We start from the raw sequence: 21808 nt of genomic DNA on the forward strand, positions 1-21808 counted from the left end.
AATCCTCGCGAACGAGTTTAGGGAATGCTTTAATGTCGTTTATCTCGCTTATTCCTTACTCTCTCTCAGTTTGAACAACTCGCGGAGATCTTATCTTATCATAATATAAACATTTTATAAAATAAAAATTGAAACTTTTATTTCGCATTATATTGGTTTAAAAATAATTTTAATGTATTAATGAGATTTTTATAATTAAAATGACACCAAACACGATATAAATCGGATTATTTTTAATTAGAAAGATAATCATAATTATGATTATTGATTAATTAAAAATGATCCGATTTATGTCATGTTTGATGTCATTTTAATCACAAAAATCTCATTAATCCTTAAAATTATTTTCGGATCAATAAAATGCGAAATGTAAAAATTTTATTTTCAGGAAAGATGAAATATGATATGAAAGACTGGAGATAAAGGAAGACTCGCGAACGAGATTTCGGAACTCTTTAATGTCGTTCATCTCGCTTACTCCTTTTAATCATAAAAATCTCATTAATTACTTTCAAATCGATAAATTGCGCAATAAAAAATTTTATTCTCTATAGCAAGATAACATATAATACGAAAATTGTAGTATTATCGACAATTTTAGTTCCTCTTGGATGAGAACGCTATCACGTCGAAATTCGAGATTCAGTGTTAGATCTCCTAAAAAAATTTGGATCTTAGTCCTATGCTCTAAAAAAGAAATACTGTTTTTTCTTTAAAATTACATATTTTTGACATTTTGCAGTTCTTTAAAACAATTTTTCTCTAAAATTTAAGTCAAATTCCTTAAATTACAACATTTTTCCTACAAAATGTTTTTTTAAACTTTCCTACGATTTTTTTTTACCGAATTACATAACTTTGAAACAAGCCTTATATTTTATTGAAAAAAGACGTTTACCGCCGGTGTGTGTTATGCGTACGTTTGTGTTGTACGTGTACATGCACGTTTAATATCATGTAATTACCTTTTTCTAATCAATTATTGCTTGTCGATTTTGTATATTTATGCATGTTTGAATAAAATTTTGTGAAATTTGGTTCCAAATTTGTTTTAATGTTTCTCTCAGCTCATCTAAATTTTGCGGCTGTTCCTCGCAATGCCGAATTTGGAATTGGCGGAGTCGAAATGAACGTTACGATCGACGTTGCATTATGCCAGTATGGGCACATAGCAGCGATTCTGGTATGAAGTGTATGTCAGTAAGAAGACAAATTTGGCGTCGCAAGGAACAGTCGCAAAATTTAGATAAGCTGAGAGAAACATTAAAACAAATTTAAAACCAAATTCCGCAAAATTTTATTCAAAGATTATTTAATATATAATTATATAGATGATTTTATGTCCATTTTTTCTGGGTGAGTTATATATATATATATATGCGCGTTTGATTTACCTACAGAATACATAATTTATTAAAAAGATGAAAATGCCAAGGAAATAGGAAATGCTAAGATATTTTTAAAAGTTACAGAATTTTTATGAATGGCAGAAGTATATATATATATATATATATATATATGTCAAAGATCACTTAACAGATTAAATAATTAACACCATTAAAGATAATAGTTGAGTGCAAATTGTCAATCAAACCTAGACAGCGCTATCGAATTCAAACGTATCTTATCGCAAAACGGCCGCGCAAAGACGACAAATAATAACATTCAGTAATTGCCGTAAAAAGCTGACTCTGACAAAATAACAGTAGAAAAGATTCGAAGAGTCTCGAATCTTCTAGAAAAATTAAGTTATAAAACCTCCTTCGCGCGACCATTCGCTCGCACTCGAGCTTGAGCTTTCGAAGAGACAGTGTGTTACTCGGCTTTCCAATTTTCTCTCGCGATTAGAAGAACTTGCTTCCGTCTAAGTTGTCTGTCGCTTGCGGATCACGAAATCCTAACTTCTCGGGCACTTCTTGCCAATCGTTATACCGCGTTGCGCAAACTGCGCAACCTTTTAGCAGGCGTCGCCTTACAACCGCGAATTGTTTGTCGCGGAGCGTGTCTTGGTGTCGCACAAAAAGGAACCTCTGTAAAAAGTGTACATAATTATATTTTATTGCCGTAAATATTTTAAGAGACGACTTGGATAAATTAAACTATCGTTGTGCATACTCGCGAAGTTCTTTCAATTTTCCTTTCGCTCCCAACGCGCTCTCACACAATATTTCCGAGCTGTTGTTAGAAGTATATCTGTTTTCGACATGTATCTATTAGTGAGTTTAAATTTCTCATAATAAAACACATTATACCTATAAAATAATGTCGTGAGATCCATATGCAATTACAAATATACTATTTTTGTGAATAAAATATTTTTGTGAATCTACAGCAGTAATTTCTCTCGGTTAGGTAATTAAATAAAATTTCTTTAGTTTACAACTAATAGATATAATATTGAACTATAAAAATTAAATAGTTATATTAAATCATCTGATAATATTGATACAATTATATAATTTAAATATTTAATTAACTAATATAAGTGTATATAAGTGTATATGTATATGGAACAAGTATTTGCAAAAAATGTTTTAAAAAACATAGGTCATACATCTATTTCTTTTGACAAATTTCTTCTAGAAATATACAGCTATCTGAATCTTTAATCGTTAATTACATATAATAAATTGATTATATTTGATTGCGTTTTAATAAATTATAATTACAGATTAATTATATGGAAGTACAATTAGTTGTGTACACATCATATAAAAAATAATAATATTACATACAAAGCCCTTTATCAAATTATATAGATACTACATACAAACAAATAGGAAATAGGTGAATAAGAACCAACGCGGATATTATTGCGTCGATTTCGCAGAAAATAATTTTACTGAATAATATTCTGCGAAATTGATAAGTGCACACGGCATATATTTTTTTTGGTGTATTTACTAAAATGTTTATTCTCATTTTTGAGAATTTTTTAGAAACCCTTTACCCTTTACCCCCCTAAAAAGATACAGATGAGAAAAATATGTGCCCTGTGTAATCATCAATTTCGCAGAATAAATTATTTTCTGTGAAATCGACGCGATAATATCCGCATTGGCTCTTATTCGCCAGTTTCCTATTTATTTGTTTTTAAATATTAAAAGCCTTATATTCGAAGTAAATTATATACTGCAAGACGAGAATACATTATACCGATATATCGAATAAATTACTTTTGACACATTATAATATATAATTTGAGAACACTATATTTATATTAGTCATATTTTGGTATCCTTATTGCTTGTTAATCGCTCTTGTTAGTATAAAAATATTCAAGAATTTTCTTGTGTTCATGATTAAAAAATCCTATATGATTCTTTATCTTTTCAGACAATTATTTTGTGCGCTCTTTCGATAGAAGCAACAGTCATAGAAAGATTATCTATTCCTGAAAATCAAAACTACAACGCCTATATCAAGCCACGGCCAATCGCACCAACTACGTCAGTCAAGAAACTTTACATTTACAACTATAACACTGATACCGGTATTCAGGCTCAAGAAGATGCTGTTCTAAAAAATTCGGGATCCGATCAAAAAGCTCTAAAAGTACAAGGCGGCTAGTTATCTTGGCAATGAGAGTAACATCTTCCAAGTTTCACATAGAGCCAACGAAAATGGATTTCATCGGAGGGTTTCAGTGCTCATCTGCTCACAGTACCATCACTAATTAAAAAGGCTCTTCGGTATATCGCCGAACATCCCAAAAAGAGTGGAAAGGAATAAGAACACTGGAACATGTAATGAAAATATGAATAAAATCAACAAATCGCAAACAAGTCTTGACAAAATGATAGATCGAAAAAAGCCTAGCACGAGCTCGATCGCAGTCATTCTACCAATAATCTTTTGAGACATGGCTATTTGCGTCGTGGTTATTTTTGTTTTTATATAATGTTATTACTAAACACGTAACTATCAACTTGGCAAGAGAGTCATACCGCATATTTTTTCTCGTCTACATCTCTCTAGGGGGAGGGGGAAAGAGGGGTTATAGAATTCTCAAAAATGAGAATCTATTTCTTGGTAAAATACACCAAGTAAAATATGTGCCCTGTGCACGATTCAAATTTCGCGGAAAGAATTAATTTCTAAAGAAATTTACGCATTAACATCCACGTATGGCTCTCATTGCCAAGTTGATAGTTACGTGTTTGTAAATATTGGAGCCTTATTTATTCGAGTTATTACTAAATTTATATAATTTATATTTGCACATAATATTATTAATTTTATACTATTGGATAATCTATGATCTAAATGGATATTGTCAATTTTGCAAAATAAACGTATCAATATTTAGATAATATTCAATTAATTCTTTTCTTATATAATTTCTTGCAAACAATTACTGCGCGTAAATGCGAATCACATAGTTATATATACCTATATACATATAATTAAATGTTTTGAAATTATTGAAAAGTTATATTTTATATATATTTATATAAATTAGAAATTATATTTTATTTATCTTTTAAACACACACAATGATTTTTGCGATTGAAATAAGATTAAAAATTACCCGAATTATATTGTGTTTTGTGTCATTTTATTGTCACAAAAATCTAATTAAAATTTATTACAAATATACTTAAATAAATAAAATAAAAAATAAAAGTTTGAGTTTTTTATTAATAAGATGTTCATCATAGGCAAATAAGGACCCTCGATAATAAAATCACCGAAAGCGGGAACGAGTAAGGAGCAAGGAAGATGATTTATAATATCAAAGAATTCTGAAATTAGTCTCTCTCATGAAACTTATCTATAATCTTTCATATATAATATGTCATCTTAAAGAAAATCAAACTTTCATATTTTGCATTTTATCGGTTTGAAAATAATTTTAATAAATTAATTTTAGCAAGATTTTTGCGATTTACATTGCGACACCACACACGACATAATTCGAATTATTTTTGATCTCATCATTAATTTTTAATTAAATATGTAATTATAATTTTGATTACATATTTAGTTAAAAATTATAAAAGAATTATAAAAGTTAAGAATTATAAAAAAATTTAGATAAAAATTATATAAAATCTTATAAAAATTCATAATTCATTCTCAAATATTTTTTGATTCATGTAAAAATTACTTGTTAGTTATTATATAATTATCTATTATTAATCAAAATTCATATTTTAACGAAATAAATTAAATAGAATAATCTATAATAAATTCACACACACGTATATATAATAAATTTTAATAATAAATATTAAAATATTAAATTGTATTTAATAAATTAATTTTTAAAACCAATAAGAGAATAAAGTAAAAAGAATATCTAGTTCTTTTCTGTCTCTTACTCTCTTTCTTTCTTTGATAGAGAAAGATAAACATATGTATAACATAGGAATAAATAAATAATTACAACGAGAGAGAGAATATTTAATATACATAATACATTTATATAATAGTATAGAGTTATATTCAGTAATTTATATGCAGTAAATTTCTGTATATTTTTCACTATTAATTTATATTTATGAAAATATATGTAAACCAGAAGTTCATCTTAAGCCGAAAGGCAAGGATTAAATAAATACTAATACTAATACTATTAATTTATATTCAGTCATATCTAATAAATATATTTATGCGTGTGTCTAGAAATTTCTACTTTTCATAAATAATTGTTAACATCATTGATATAATATTTTCATTATAATATATTCATTCTAATGAATGTAATTAGAAAATAAAATCGTTGTACGCAATTATACAGCAGGTCATAAAATTGCTTTAGTATTTTATTCATTGCATTTCGTAATCATGTTTCACGTACACACTTTAAAGCGTGTTAAATGTATCGAATATCATTTTAGTTAATTTAACATTTAACATGTATTTTAGAATTATTACGTGCCAACGCTGACATGTACATCTCGCGTTTGGTCACCTCGAGGTCGAGTGCGCCCGTAACATTTCTCACGATGATAATACATACGATAATAGGATGTGATAAATCTTAACTTATTAAAATATGTTTAAAACGATTCCGAAATACGTAAATAATTTTAAAATACATAACTTCATAATATTTTAATGCGTTAAGTTTTATCACGCGTAATATAGTGCGTATTTGTTGCTCAAGCAAAGAGAGAGAGAGAGGGAGAGGGAGAGGGAGAAGGAGAAGGCATACTCTTCCTTCTCCTTGACGTCTCCTTGACGTCACCGCGTTCTGTAGTAAGAGAGGGGTGAGCGCGTACATGACTCATGATAGCTGTGCGCCATTCATTCCAGCTCCAGCGTAGTGTGCGCACGTGTTCTTCGGCGCCGGTGCGTCTCGCGTTCGGTCACCTTGACGTCGAGCGCGCCGTACACGGTTATCGCGATGATAATACCTAATAATAATATGAATAATACATAATAATATTACGCTAAATCTTAATATGTTAAAATACGTCTAAAATGATTCCGAAATAAAATAATAACATTTGACCTTAGTGACATATAGCGCGCTATTATTATTACATTCGTCTCGGCTTTGTCGTGATCGCGATCGTGTTCGTTCATAGGTATAATTCCTGATTCCGATCACGAAATTGTTGTCAAGGATCGTATGGATTTAGGTCATGATTTACGCTCGGTAAAGAGGTCCGATCCATTTGATAAATGTTCAGATTGTTGAACATTTATGAAATGGGTGTTCTCTCTTGATCCGTCTACCTATGACGTATTATGTGGACTGTCTGTATGATAGACACATATGTTCATCCGAAATTATGCCTAATGAGTTTGAATCGGCCTGAGATGCGGACCTGCACGAACGAGAATCGAGCAAACCCCATTCGCGATCGATTCGCTCGATCTTTCGTCTTCTTCCGCTTCGGACTTAACTGTTGCTTGGAGTTGGTCGCTCCCGACTTGTCGACTCTAAGTATGATTCTCGTGCGTGATGAAATTGGATTTTCGATCGTTCCAAAATTCGGGAGTGCCGTCAAAGTATCGCGCGCAAAAGTGCGGGAGTGTCGTACAAATTGTCGCGCGTTTTTTTACGCGTTTAAAATATTACGTGATTTTACATTTGTACGGACTAAACAAATTTAAAAAAGTATATCGCGCGTGTAAAACAATAAATCCTGACGACCTTAACAACCTGAGAGGAGGAGGAGGCCTAGGAGAGGCATCTTGCACCGGCGGAGCAACCCTAGGGTAAATATTATTTGTATACTATTATTTGTGTTTCTTATAAATCACGTACACAAATTAATTTGATTTATTTATTTGAATGATTTAAACAAGACTCAGAGATGAAGACTTTTACATAAATCTTATAAAAGTTTTTATTTAAAAAATACGGCTTTTTTAATTTATAAAATTATTCCCTATTTATATATCTGCTTATTATTGTATGCATCGAATATAAAATTGGATAAGTACAATAATAAATTCTTGAATATTAATTATTTTAAATACTGCTATATTTTGGATTTTATATTTGTTTGTTATAGACTACGTAGCTTCAATATCGACAACTCCGCTGTTGCGCATCAGTGTCGGTGAGAGAGAAAAAGATTTTACTTTAAAGCAAGGATTTGTGTAGATTTTTTTGTAGATTGATAGGTTTGAAGATGTAGATGTAGATAAATTCGTTGCTTTAACCCTCGGACGGCGGGATAACCACGTGCACGGAAACTTTGGATCAATTTTCAATTATAGAAAAATTTCTTTCTATTCTTTTATTATATTCTACGATAAAATTTTATATTAAATTTTTAATTAATTATTTTTAACTTTTATTATATATTATATGTGATACTGTATAGAAATACTATTTGTATATAAACATGAATTGAAGAAAAAAGAAAAATATTTTTAAATACATGATATTTTTTGCAATATTATGTAAGATATACATGAAATAATTTGAATATATTTCCTATATAAATATATGAATTTTATAAAACAATTTTAAAAATACATCTTTGATCCGCCGACAGAGGGATTGTATAGATGGTAGTATATTTAACGTACATATGATTATTTATATTTCGCAATTTTTGACGACTAAATGACGTGTCTTCAAAATGATCTTTAAAATATTACCGTACGATCGTAATATCGATCGTAAACGCATAAAAGTCATCTTTTTTGCCGACGATAATTATTAACTGGCAGTGGAAGAAAAATCTTCTCCCTCGATCCTTGGCTCGTAGAAATCGAGTCAATATGGCCAGGAGCAACAAAGGTAGGTCCAACTGGCCAGGAGCAACAAAAGTAAATCCAACTGGCTTGAAAAGTACGTGATTAATATACCTAAAAGATATATATGTGATCGCGAATTCCTAAATTTCGTATTATTCCGAATTCCCCATTAGACCTCCCCAGATAACTTTATCACGAGTTTTGCGTAGCCAGTAAAATGAGGTCTGCTTAGTTTGCGAGGGCTATTAAGATATTACAAAATAAAATTAATAAAATAAAATATGAATCTATAATAAAATGTAAAGCTATAAAAAGTAAATTTTTTTGAGGGGAAAAAATATAAAAATGTAAAATATATAAATAATATATTTTTTAATATAAATTTTTTAAATTGTATTTTTAATATAATTTAATATAAGTTTTAAATATAATTTTTTTTAAATATAAAAATAATTCTTTCAGGAAAATAAAAGATTATTTAAATACAAATTACACATGAAAAAGATAGATAAAACAATTATAAAAAATTATTACGTAAAATTAAATTTAGACATATAATAAAATATAATTTAATTATGAAAAACGTAAAAAATATTACTTTATTGTGTAAGATAACATTTAAGTCACATTACATAACATTGTATTTATTGTATAATATATATGTATATAATATTATATGCATATTATATGTATATGTTTCATATCATATTATATATATGTGTAACATTATATTGTATATCTATTGTAGCAAAAATATGTTGTAAATTACACAAAATTGAAAGAACACGTACAATAATACAAAATTGCAATTCCAAGTTCTTTTAATTGATAGAGACGTAATCGATAAGTTTATTAATAATTTTTTCGTCGCAATAAACGTATATATACGTTTGTTTCTAATAAATTTTATGTTGAACGCATGTCGGACATTTTCGTGTAATATATTATTTTGTATATTTATCAAAATATATTTTCCATTAAATTTAGTATTAAATTTGTATTAAATTTTGTATCTTATTTTATTCGAATATATATTTGTAATATAATTAATTCTATGTGTAACATATAATTAATTATTATTAATAATTATATTATTATATTATAATTATAATATAATTAATTCTATGTGTAATATAGAATTTACGTGTTTTCTTAAATATTAAAAATTTAATAATATACATATATTTTGGGTAATCGATATTTGTGATGGGTTTTCTCATTGTTCTTTTTTTAATTTTGTCATTATGATGCTACATTTACATTATGGAGATACATTAGCGTATCTATTTGTGTATATGCAGTTTATAATTTGATCTCTATATAGTTACGAGCCATTAGAGGACCCATTACATTTTGCGTGCTTGTGCAACGCGTTGCGTTATTTATAAGCATCTCTTTTCTATTAAAACACTGAAGATGGTCCAAAAACGAACCGAAATATTTGTATTGAATAAATTTGCTTTTTTCGTAAAAAGCTTGTATTTTTCTTTGTCTCTTATAGCATATCTTTAAGCATTTCTTTTCCTGTTTTCATTAATTTAGAGTTGAGAATCTTAGTTTTTAATAATAACAATATTTTGTAGAAATAAATTGCAAGAACCGAAAAAAAACCATAATAAAAAATAGTTTAATAACCCGGTTATGGTTTCGGTATTATAAATTTAATAAAATTTCAGTAGGATTTACTGTTTCGATCCGACTACAAAAACGATTCGTAGACTAAAAAACGACTATCAATTCTGATTCCGTTTCTATTCGGGTTCCTTGTTTTAATGATACATTTATATTTAATATATTCATACATTTTTTATATATACATATCTAAAATAATTTTTATATAATAATACATATATATGTATATATATATCTATTGTTATCCATAACTTATGTATTAAAATGAAAACAGATTAGGCGTAGCTAAAATAATATAATATATAATGTAATATAATATAACATGTAATATGTTAAAACTCATAATATTTTCGTATACTTTTTAAATCCACCAGTTATATAGATTTATGGATTTTAGCAGAGACATGAACCAACTGATTGTTTTACCGTCGTGATACCGAAAAATTGACCTGGCCATGTAGTTCCACCCGCTCTGAAAGCGATCTAGTTGGCGCCAGCTTACTGCAACGAAAAAACGTCGTATGAAAAACGATATGGCCTCTCTCGGGCTTTTCTCTGGTTATCGTTGTTGAAACTTGTAGAACGTAATCTAACCCAACCTATTGCTATTTGGGTTTTTACTCTGAACTTCTTACATATTCCTTCGAAACGCTCGTTGAGTTAAAAATTAGTATTTTTTTCTTTTTTAACGAAACATGTGTAATAATGTTGCAACGGACGAGTTTCCTAACTTGTCACGTGACTTCCTGCGTGCGTGTCAAAATGAAAATATCCTTAAAATGAAAACTCTCGTTGACAGATATGGAGTGCGTGATTGGAGCGATTTACGCCACTTGACATCTGGCGATACCGCGCTGCACGTGGCAGCACGAGCGGGAAATATGTATATTGTGAAATATCTGTGTGAATGTTTCGACATGCCAGAATTTACACTCAATGTCACTAATAAAGATATGAAGAGGCCTTTGCACGAAGCTGCACAATTTGCGCATTATAAAATTGTGAAATATTTACTAGAAAGAGGTATTTTGTTGTATCTCTATTTTTTAATTAATTATTTGCCATGTAAATGAATCTCATATATTCACTTTTAATATTTGTTTATATTTTCTTGCAGAACATAATTAAATATAAATATAAATATAAATTATTAAATTTTTTATTTAGATCGTGTATTTAAAAATTAATCTCTTTGTATTTTTAGTTAATTTATTTTATGTACTTTTTGATTAATGTTACATTAATGTATGTAAATTTTTAAATATAAATTATATTAAATTATATTAAATTACAATGATGGACATGCTTGATACTAACAATAAGTTATATTATTGTTTGATTCATAAAGCTGCAAAGGTGGATGATTTAAAGCGCGGTGACTGGACACCTTTGATGCTGGCATGCACCAAAAGTGGTCCAGAAGCCTGTGACTGTATCAGAGCCCTTTTAGCTGCTAAAGCTGACATACGTTTACGCAATAAAGATGGTTGGACGCCGTTACTTATCGCTTGTCGAGCTGGTGATGAAAATGCTGTCAATTTATTATTGAAGCACTCGCCAAAATGCATCGATGATCGAAGCAATAATGGTCGCAGCGCGTTGCATATCGCTGGTAAATATATATATTTGTAATATGTTAATTTCTGGATTCACATTTTTTTAGTTGAGTTCACATATTATAAATAATATAAATAATATATAAATAAATAAAATTATAAATAATACAACTATTACATACCATACACATGTATAAATATCTTTATAATAGTTTTATAGAAAAGAATAATGTTTAAAGAATCGTGGAAGAGAGATTATTATCGCAATTAAGATTTTTTTTTCAATTATGTCAAAATTAAGAAAATAAAATGTTAAATTTATAGAAATCGTGACTGCCTTCAGTAGACAATTCCATATCGATCGCAGAACTCAAACCCGCAGTAGTTAAAGCTACCGGTAACGATATAAATAGAATTGCTTGATATGTAGGATTTATCTATCGAACACTATTATTTTTATATTTTACCAATTTTCTCTATTTCATTTACAAAATTGTTTTAAAGATCTATTTTCTTTAGATAAATCAAAATTTAGAAAATTGCAACTTATTTAATAAAGTTTTATATTTATCTTGTAACTCAGTTTATTCTTTTCTGTGACTTTATTTCTTGCATTATTTAAATAATATTTGATACTATTTTTTTAAATATGCTTTACTGTTTTTTTAAAATAATTTTATTACTTTCTAAGAATATAAAAAAATATTTTTCTAAATTAAATGGCAGTACTCTCAAAAATTACATACTTTCAAAATTAAGAATATATAAGAAAGAATTATTATCAATTAATTTCAGTGTTTTTGTTTATTCATTTATTTATTTTTTGTATAAATTTCGATTTGCAACATGACTTATTTCAATTCTTCAATTGCTTCAATTATAGCATTTCATGGCCATGAGGAAGTGATCAGCTTGCTTGTCGCATCATGTGTGAATCTCTTGAACGAACAAGATTCTTCAGGCTCTTTGCCGCTTCACGAAGCGATAAAGCATGGAAACTTGAACACAGTGAAATGCATTATACATCTAGGAGCTAATGTCAGTCTTGTAGACAATGTCGGTCAAACTATTTTACATATTGCCGCGCTGACTGGCAATTCGGAAGTTGTTGAATTCATTTTGGAGCACAAATTGATTGATGTGAATTGTGAAACTTCTTTCGGAATGACACCGTTGATGGCAGCCCAAAGAAATAATCATAACGACGTTATCAAAATTCTGACTAGGTATAACGCTAAATAAAGTTTTTATTCCTAAAAAAATTTAATGTGTTACTATGTATTACTTGTTGTGATATTATTATGTATTTTTCCAAGTTTTAATCAGCAGAGATCATTTATAATAAGTTAAAAGCGTGATATGAATCAACAATCATTTTCATTCTCTTTAGTTTAAACTTTTTACGTCTCTTACGTTATATAATTAAAATCAATCTTTTTATATAATTAAAATCTATTTTAAATTACGCTCGATTCTTGACGAAAATATCAACTATTATTTAGGTTGAAAAAAGGCTTAGGCAGGTAGAGATTTATTCAGAGATTGGTACACATTTATTTATCCTTTGTTTTTCCTTGTATCAGACAGTTTTAAAGAAGCATACAAAAATCAAGAAACGGAGGCTCTTATTAGTTCGGAGATACCTAGGCTTTACATTCTTTTTCGTTTTCTACCTTTACCCTTCCTCCTCTGTTTCGTTAAACTTTCTTTTTCAGTGTGCGCAGGCAGGCGACGTAGTACAGAAAACTCATGCGCTTGCTGTTAAGTGTGTGCGTGCTGGACGAGACTGCATCGCGTCTCTCTTAAACTCTAGGACGCTAACATAACATAACTGGCAATTAGTATTAACATCTCGCGACACACGATATCTCGCACGTTTTTTTTTTTAAGAATATAAAAAACCTGAGAAATAAGATCAATAGCTGAATCAAGAAACAAAATTATAATATCAATGATCATCAGTTATTGATATAAAATTTATTCATAATAATTATAAGACTTATAAATTTGCAAGAAATTGGCACGCGTCTGAGATATCTGTATCGACGGTTTCGGTTAGCGTTCTAGCGTTAAGTATCACTTACATCACGAAGGAAAAACGTAAAAAGTAAGATCACAGAATTGTACGAATTCTATGCGATCGTGTGAACTCTAAGGTCAACGATTTCGCGGCTTTCGATTCGAGTGTACGACGATTTGGGGAGAAGGAGATGATGAGGAGCGGTTTATTAAACTTTTTCCCTCTATTGATATCTCAGCAACTTTAAACAGTCGCATCCATCGTAATGAGGAGGTACCAATGGTAAGATAAGAATTAAAGCTATCGTAATCATCGCGTCTACCGCAGAGACCTATTGCTATTTTGATGCCCCATGCGATCACGATGTTGTTGAAAAAATAGAAGTAAAAAAGGTTTAAAGTAATTTTCGCGCATTGAATTCTTTCACATTCTTTCTCTCGCTATCTTTTAGTTAGTTACTCACAGCAAATCACAGTATATACATTATAGGACGTAAATATTCGCAGGAGGCTCCAAAATGTCTCGAACCAGCTCTGGAAGGTAGCGATAATTCGATGGGAGATAATTTTGGCTTCGCTTAATGCATTTCGTCTCTTTCACTCCGAAACGAAAGCTTATCCACTAAGTATCTCACAGGATAAAGTTAGGAGATTTACGGAAAAAGACAGAGAAAGAGAGAGAGAGAGAAAGAGAGATGAAAGATTTGGAGAGGGAGCGAGTAAAGTAAAGAATCGTTAGAAAGAAGGAACATCTCAATTGGAACGATCAATTAATCTTGGGATTGTCGCCTTTACCGCAAGAAAACGGATCAGGAGAAGGAAAAGGAGAAGGAGAAGGGATGAAAAGGATAGTGTGAGCGAGGGAGGCGGAAGATATTTACATTTATAAAACGGCTAAGGATAAAACATGCACTGTACATCGTCTGTCCGTGTCCAATCAACGCCGCACACGTGTCTTTTTTTCCTCGTCCTTTGATCCTTTCTCGCGCAGCGATACACATTTAGACGAGTGTGTACGACTACGTTTTTGTTTTGTGTTTCTTTCTTTCCAAATTTTATCGAGATATCTGGATCGTAATCCGTAAAATCCAAGATCTGTTAACTCTGTTCAATTTAAAGATAAAACTACACTTGCAGGGCGATCCTTTCTTATAAGATTTTCTTTAAATATAATTTTACATTTACAGAGCAAACCAGAGCGAAATACGAAGGGGGGGAGGGGCGGAGAAATCGCTTTAGATATAATTTTATACTTAAAACAGATCTTGGAAAAAAAAAGATCGCTTTAAATATAACTTTATATTTAAAATAAATTCTAGCAAAACAGCACACACACAAAAAGGATCACTTTAAATAGAATTTCGCGGACTAAGGACTTCGCGAGTTTCGATTCCAGCCGTCTCGTTTATCCTTCCGTCAGTCGACCTACTTTAGTAGAGTTCGTTATAAATATCCAACGATTACTTGGGCTCTTTAATATTTTACTTCCTTCGCTTATTTACACATTAACTAATACGCGTTGAGACTTAAATTAAGATTCGCCTTGCGTGTCCTCCACGCCGCGTCACCGATAATAATAGCTCGTAATAGCTTCGCTACTTACTACTAAACTCGCTTAACCTAGGGTATGCTTTAATTCCGCATCTATCGGTCATCATTTCCGAGTCTCTCGCATTCTCTCAGCTCTCTCGATCTTTCGTGCACCACTTTACAAGTATTCAACATGTACAAAGCCTTATTTACACATTATGTACATACAGTTCTCGCATTCGGAGTCATTCGCAACATTGATAACGCTTCGCGTGTCCTCGTGTAATGTCCGTTTCGTGCACGCGATTAAACTTTATTCGGGAAATCGGGACACTTCAAACAAGGACACGTCCGATCTCATTCTCGTCGCACGTTTCGGACACGACTGTGCTTGTCGCGGATACAGCGCTAAGTACGGATGTTTGATTTTCTTTCTCGATTCGTCGTCGTACAGTGCTAAAGATGCGTCGAGAATACGGACTACTGGTCTCTTCTAACGCACTGATCGACTTTCAAACCCGTGGCAGCCATTTCTTTCTTTTTTTTTTTTTTTTTTTTTTGACGTTTTGCACAAACGTCAAACGGATGGAATGTGGATGTAACTTGTAACAATTATCTGACAATTAGATGTTATATGGCTGAGGCTCGTAGTTTCCAATTATAGAAAATTATATGTAAGCTAGCTTTTTCGTGATTAATTGTGCTCACTGGTAAATCAGTCATGGAGGAACTTAAATTCTAAGGAGCTCGATTCATTACGGTTCAAGAAAAAGAAGGAATAGATCTGACAATGAAACGAATGCTCGATTCATGAAGACGATAGCCTTAATTATTACGACTTTCCTCTATAATATTCATGTTATATAATATACTTGTCAGAGGCGACCATTCTGATACTTTCATTCTGAAATTATTGGGTTCTTCATTTTTGCCAGGATACGATTGATTAATAATTTTCACGTTCGTAATATAACTTGTGTATAAGATTTCTTGAACTTTTCTTTAATTTTGTTTGCTTGTACTTTCAATTTAATAAAATCGCCTTAAATTTCACATTTTACTTTAAGATTTTATCTTTACCGAAGGAGATGATTATGTTACATTTTTTCGAGAATTAAATTATTTATTATAATCTCATTTTTTTATAAATTAATAATACGTATAGTCGCCTCTTATGTCCATTCAGGATAAAATACATATTTTCATCATTCCAATTAGTCAGATGCGATTACAGAATTCCTAATATCTTTATAGATGACTTTTACATAATTGATAAATCAATGTCTATAAAGACTACCGATATGCTAACGTTTTTCGTGTTAAGTGCTTTAAGAAATCATCGACACATATTTCGAAAACACCAGAATGAGCAATAATATGCTAAAACTGCTCGAGACACATTTATACACACTTAACATAGCTGGTACCCTTAACGCGATTATCACTATTACAATTCTCCTATATGCGTGTTTCATATGAGCGAGAAATAAATCAATCACGAAATCGTGACAAAGCGGACAAAGATACGTTGAATCTATTAGGTATTTGTTAATTTCTTCATCATTATTTAAATTACTATTTTTTCACTCTTCGAATCAAACGAGATCTCTGAATCGATAAATAAACCCTAATGTACCATTTATTTTTTACACTTTTTTACACTTTATTTTAAATTTAAAAAATACCAAATGCAAAATAAAATGTATACAATTAACGGAATAAACCGTAGAATATATAAACAAGAATAAACGCGTTCTTTAAAAAAAAATTATTTTAAATATTCAAGTATTAATTACAATATAGTTAATTCAACGTAGATTCATCCACAATGTACCATATTAAGAAGACTATCAAAATTCATTTTCGATACTCTTCTTGCCATCAGAATATTGCTCGATGAATATTCTCATGGTTTCTGACAATCGAGGGCGACGAGGGATGGTTAGAGAATATAACAAACCTCCACTCGACACAGTTTCCGCTCGCGATATAAAAAACACTCGCGGATGATAAAAAATAAATAGCGCGCGCGCGGAATCTTTTAGTTACACGGTTAGCTTTTTTTAACTCATGCGTTCTCTCACGTACATACACGATTTTGTTTTAAAAAATAGTAAAAAACAGTGACTAAGTATTTTCGCGCATTTTTCCACGTCGTTCGGGAAATCCGCTTGTATCACTAGTATTTACTTGCCCACATACGATTCCTGGGCCCTTCTTATCGTTCCTCTTTCGCTTTCTTTCTTTCTCTCGCTCTCTCTCTCTCTCTCTCTCTCTCTCTCTCTCTCTCTCTCTCTCTCTCTCTCTCTCTCTCTCTCTCTCTCTCTCTCTCTCTTGTTCACAATAATAATATAGTGTTATTGTATACATACATATACATACATATATATATTTATCTTTTAATTTATAAAAATAACGTTCTTTTGTGTGGGACTAAAATGCGTAACGTTTCAAAGCGGCGCGCGACGAGGAGCTGCCATGTACGACTGATAAAGGCTTCAGCTATTGCCCCTCGATTTCTTCTTTGTTCTTCCCGTATGAGAGGAAATCTAATTTCCGGCCATCAGCGTCGAGAACGCGCTCGTTATTCGCTCGTCGAAACACAACTCTGTGAAAGCTCGCGCAAGGAGTGTTAGGACGAAGGCTCGCGCAAGGAGTGTTAGGACGAAGGCTCGCGCAAAATCGGCTTCAGACAAAGTATGAGTAGATAGCTTAAAAAATAGATAAATAAAATCTAATAATGCCATAACGGACGATAATGGGCGTTTTCCTTGCTGTAGTTTATATTAACTAAAATATAAAATTATATCCTGATGTTTTCTATGCATCTTAAAAAGAATATCTTTATAGTAAACAAGTTTTTATTAAATTTTTAATTTTTTAATGATTAATTTTATTGAATATTTCAAACTGCTAAAGATTAAATTGATAGTTTATGAATTTTTGATCAACCATTAATATCTACTACTAACGATCAATGATAAAAAATATTACATTGAATATACATAGGTACAATCATTGATATAACGCTATCTGTGTAACTATCTAACCAGAATTAAAAAAATAAAATAATTGAAAGAGCTTCAGCAAATTTTTTTTTCATTTTTTCCTCGATTAAGTAAATTATTTGAAAAATATTCTGGATAATTTATATGCATTAATGTCGATAATTATAAGCTATGTGAATATCTAAAATTGCCAAGAAAAAGTAACAATTTTTATTGTTATTTTTTATTTATTTATGTTTTTTGATATAGATTAATATTATAATCTCTGTATTTCTCCTTTTTCTCTCTTTTCTTTTTACATATAAATAAATAATCTTAATTTGTTAATAAACTTTTTATAATTTTCTTTCAATGATATTTAAACAAATAAATAAAAAAGAAAAAAACAATGCTACAAAAACTTAAAGTGCCTGAAGCCGATTATATTTCTCATATTTAAAATTGTAAAATAATACGTTTTCTTGACAAATATTTTGCATAAATATTTATCAAGAGGCATTGAAATGAAGCAAAGAATATCATTAACGTGCGGTGAGATCGCTTCAATTGAGTTATTTTTCGTCACAATATAAAAAGATATTCTTCGTTTTAATTATAATAAAAAAATAGTATTATCGCGACATTCTTGATTAGATCTTCATTAATTAATGTCAGTTTAAAAGTTGTTTTTATTATGGCGCAAAGTTAATGTCGCTACAACAATCTCATCTCACAGATTAAGATAATGATTCCTTTATCAAGCCGTTGTAATCCTGCGTAAGAATCAAGATACGGGCACATGTCGATTCTCGACAATACCGGCGCATCGTTGACAACGCGTATTCGGCCAGAGGCGATATGTCTAGATCTATATTACAGTGCCTGTTTTTCTAAGAGTTGCGGGAAGTCACGCCGACCACCCACTTTTGGAAAGCTTTGCCTCGCCGAATACTTAACAGTATATAGATTCGAAAGTGATTGATAAGAACTCTGGCGATTCATTCGTCGCATTGTGGCGATACGAGGTGTGACATTTAAGCGGCGTATTAAACACAATTCGCCATAGCTAGCTAGATACAAGAGATAGGTATATCACGTTGTGATTTACATGTGGTTTACATTCGGCTATATGGTGAACCACGTTTAATACTACGATCAACGCCGACACCTAATATTGCCGGACGAGTGACGACTGAGCCGCCAGTAAATCCACTTACCATACTGAATGCTAGCTTACGATACGCGGTTTGTCGTGTCCCGTAACCCTTCCCAACCCGTTACAATCAATGCGACGGAGGCGCGGGTCTGGGAAGGGTTGACGCAGATGTGCCGAGTATCGATGATACTCACGTAATATCTCTTCCCTCGAAGTCCGTCGCGCACGTAGATAGGATCTGTTTCGATCTCGATAACACTAGAATGTTATTGCTGTAGGAAATATATTTGATGAAATGATTTCGAGAAACGATACGGCGCGTATGTTTGCCTGAACGATTCTCTGATATCTGTTCAAAAGTTATATTTCTCACAATTTCCAAGACCATTTCAAAAAATGTGCATTTTATGAAAACTGTGAGAAATCAATAATATATATATATATATATATAATCAAATATAGTCTTTATTAAAATAAATTTAAAAAATTGATAGAATCTCTAATGAAACTGTAACAATAAAATATCTCTTGAACATAAATTGTACAATATCTTAAACGTTGAAATGTATTCAACATTGCTACAGAAGATATTACTTTTTATATTATTATTCATATGTTTAATATTACAAATTAATATATCTCTCGAATAATTATATACGACAAATATTATGCAAACACTTCCACGAGCTACCTTTAACATAAAGATAACAAAACTTTGGTTCGTTACGCTCGTATGAAATTCACAAAAAACATCGCGCTTAAATCCAAAATAAATCTTTTCGAAATCTCCGATCATCGTGTCGCTTCGGACTTCGCAAAGCTCTTATCCCGTCTCAGGACTCGTCACGTTCCGGTTTTTGCTCGCGCACTCAGTTCACCAATTCCAAACGCCCGGCCACGACGGGCACGTCGTCGTCGACTTAGCTTAAACGAGAGGTTCGCTACAATTCTATTATACAAAGTCCGCGTCGCGGTGGTACGTACTCACGCGCACATCAATACAATATATCCTAAGAGACGCGGGTGTCCGTTGGACGACGTGGCAGTCTAGTTGGACACTCGTCGATCTCGCATTCGCTCTTTCACTTTCATTCTCTTTCTCTCGCTCACTCTCATCCTTTCTTTCCTCTCGTCTCGCTCATTCCGAGGAGACGACCGATCAAATTCCACCTGAACGGAGACAAGGGCGGCGCTTCCTAGAACGCTCGCGATTCGATTATGGCTAAAACGCGACGACCTGCATCAAGACACTGTCGCGCTTACGCTTGAGCTAAAAAGCGGCACGTCCGTCTCCCGCGGATTCCCGGATGGGAATCGACACGTGATTGTTCTCTTCAGGAACGAATTGTTATCACTGTCATCACCCCCTTCACCAACCATCACCACCATATTATCCCGAACGAAACAAACCGTCCAAGCGATTCAACGGCGTTTCGTCACTTGGGGAGCGTCCGTCGTTCCTTCGCGGGAGAAAGAGGGTCCTCCGGATCGGGACCTAACACTCGCTGTAGGACGGCGGTGGCATACCACGACCCGTGTACATGTCCGTTTGCGGCTGCAGATGGCAGACGACGGTGTGACCGTCCAGCACGGCCACCGTCCGCGTATGGTCCTGCTGTGGCGGCATTCCGTACGCCGCCGGTAGCCGCGGCAGGTCCCCGAGTTCGTACCTGGCCTGCTGCCGACGCAGCTTCTCCCAGCAGGCGTTCAGGGTACGCTCTACCGCCGGCCCGTATTCCGTCGAATCATAATGAGCGAGATTGCCGCCGGCGCTACCGCCACGCTCCGTCATCGCCTGGCCATAATGCGCCAGGTTACGATCGGCGGCGGGCGAATACGGGATCAGCGGTCGATGGTCGCCGTAGCTCCTCGACGACTGTCTGCTCATGTCGCTCTGCCGTCGGCCGTCCTCGTCGGACATGTCCGACACCTGGATCTCGCCGGCGCCGACGACGCCGCCGTTGCCGTTGCCGCCGTTTCCGCTGCGCTCGATCTCCTCGTACACCGGGTCGTCCTCGTTGATGAGGCCGCGCGGCAGATGCACGTGCTGGCCGTGATGACCGTGCAACTGATGATGCCCGGCACCGCCGTTGCCGCGACCGTCCACGATCTCGGTGTACGTGTGATTGTACGGCATCGCGGCGCGTCTACCACCGCCGGTCGTCCTGGTACCGGTGTTCAGCTCGCCGCCGTCGTTCGGCCCGCGTCTCCTACCAGAGTGGCCGAGGGTCAGGGTGTTGTGTGCCCGCGGGGAATCCTCCTGCTCGGAGCCGCCGTGTCCGGAATCGCGGGAGTAGGACTTAAAAGAAATGTTCTGCGCAGAGAGAATTAATGTTTTGCGTTAGAGCGATGAGAGGATGGTGATAAAGGAGGAAGAGAGTGTAGCATGAAATGACAGATTTGACATTTTTGCGCCCATTGAATTCTACGCGAAAATGCATTGAAATAATATTTGATATTTTCTAAAAATCTGTGACATTAATAATAATTTAATAATAATGCATGTTTAAATGTAGACTATGAGTTAATGTTTCATGAGTAATTATTGATATACCCAGTGTAAAAAATAAAATCTCAGACCATTTTGAAAATGATATAAAATCAGCAAATAAATTTATTAATATGAAATATCACATTGATAATCATTTAATCATCGGACGCAAAAATGTTAAAGCTATGAGACTGATGTGAACTATGTACTTGGAAACTGGAGCAATTAAGCCGTTTATTTCCACGTATATTTTGTCATACAGTACATTTAA

The 21808-nt window shown here is 32.7% G+C and overlaps 2 protein-coding genes across 10 annotated transcripts in view; one reads left to right on the forward strand and one right to left on the reverse strand.

Annotated features, from left to right (window-relative positions):
- Positions 1-10493: 10493 nt before the first annotated feature.
- Positions 10494-14560, forward strand: LOC140666489 (ankyrin repeat domain-containing protein 16). Its single transcript, XM_072893739.1, has 3 exons — positions 10494-10821; positions 11147-11410; positions 12238-14560. The coding sequence occupies exons 1-3, from the start codon at positions 10494-10496 to the stop codon at positions 12594-12596; spliced, it is 951 nt and encodes a 316-aa protein (XP_072749840.1). The 3' UTR covers positions 12597-14560.
- An 877-nt stretch (positions 14561-15437) lies between these two features.
- The window catches only part of LOC140666485 (latrophilin Cirl), a 418870-nt gene continuing 412499 nt past the window's right edge, over positions 15438-21808 (reverse strand). For all 9 annotated transcript variants that reach the window (XM_072893726.1, XM_072893727.1, XM_072893730.1 and 6 more), the window contains one exon: positions 15438-21360. In XM_072893726.1, coding sequence (XP_072749827.1) covers positions 20542-21360 — 819 coding nt within the window. In that variant the 3' untranslated portion in view covers positions 15438-20541. The remainder of the gene's footprint in view (positions 21361-21808) is intronic.

The sequence above is a fragment of the Anoplolepis gracilipes genome, chromosome 6 (assembly GCF_047496725.1).
Source record: "Anoplolepis gracilipes chromosome 6, ASM4749672v1, whole genome shotgun sequence".
NCBI lineage: Eukaryota > Metazoa > Arthropoda > Insecta > Hymenoptera > Formicidae > Anoplolepis > Anoplolepis gracilipes.

Bases quoted from the DNA above. Each gene is read 5' to 3' on its own strand.
- LOC140666489 (XM_072893739.1), top strand. From the start codon at position 10,494: ATGTGTAATAATGTTGCAACGGACGAGTTTCCTAACTTGTCACGTGAC. The intron at 10,822-11,146 runs GTATTTTGTTGT...TGATTCATAAAG, and splicing joins GAAATATTTACTAGAAAGAG to CTGCAAAGGTGGATGATTTA. The intron at 11,411-12,237 runs GTAAATATATAT...CTTCAATTATAG, and splicing joins CAGCGCGTTGCATATCGCTG to CATTTCATGGCCATGAGGAA.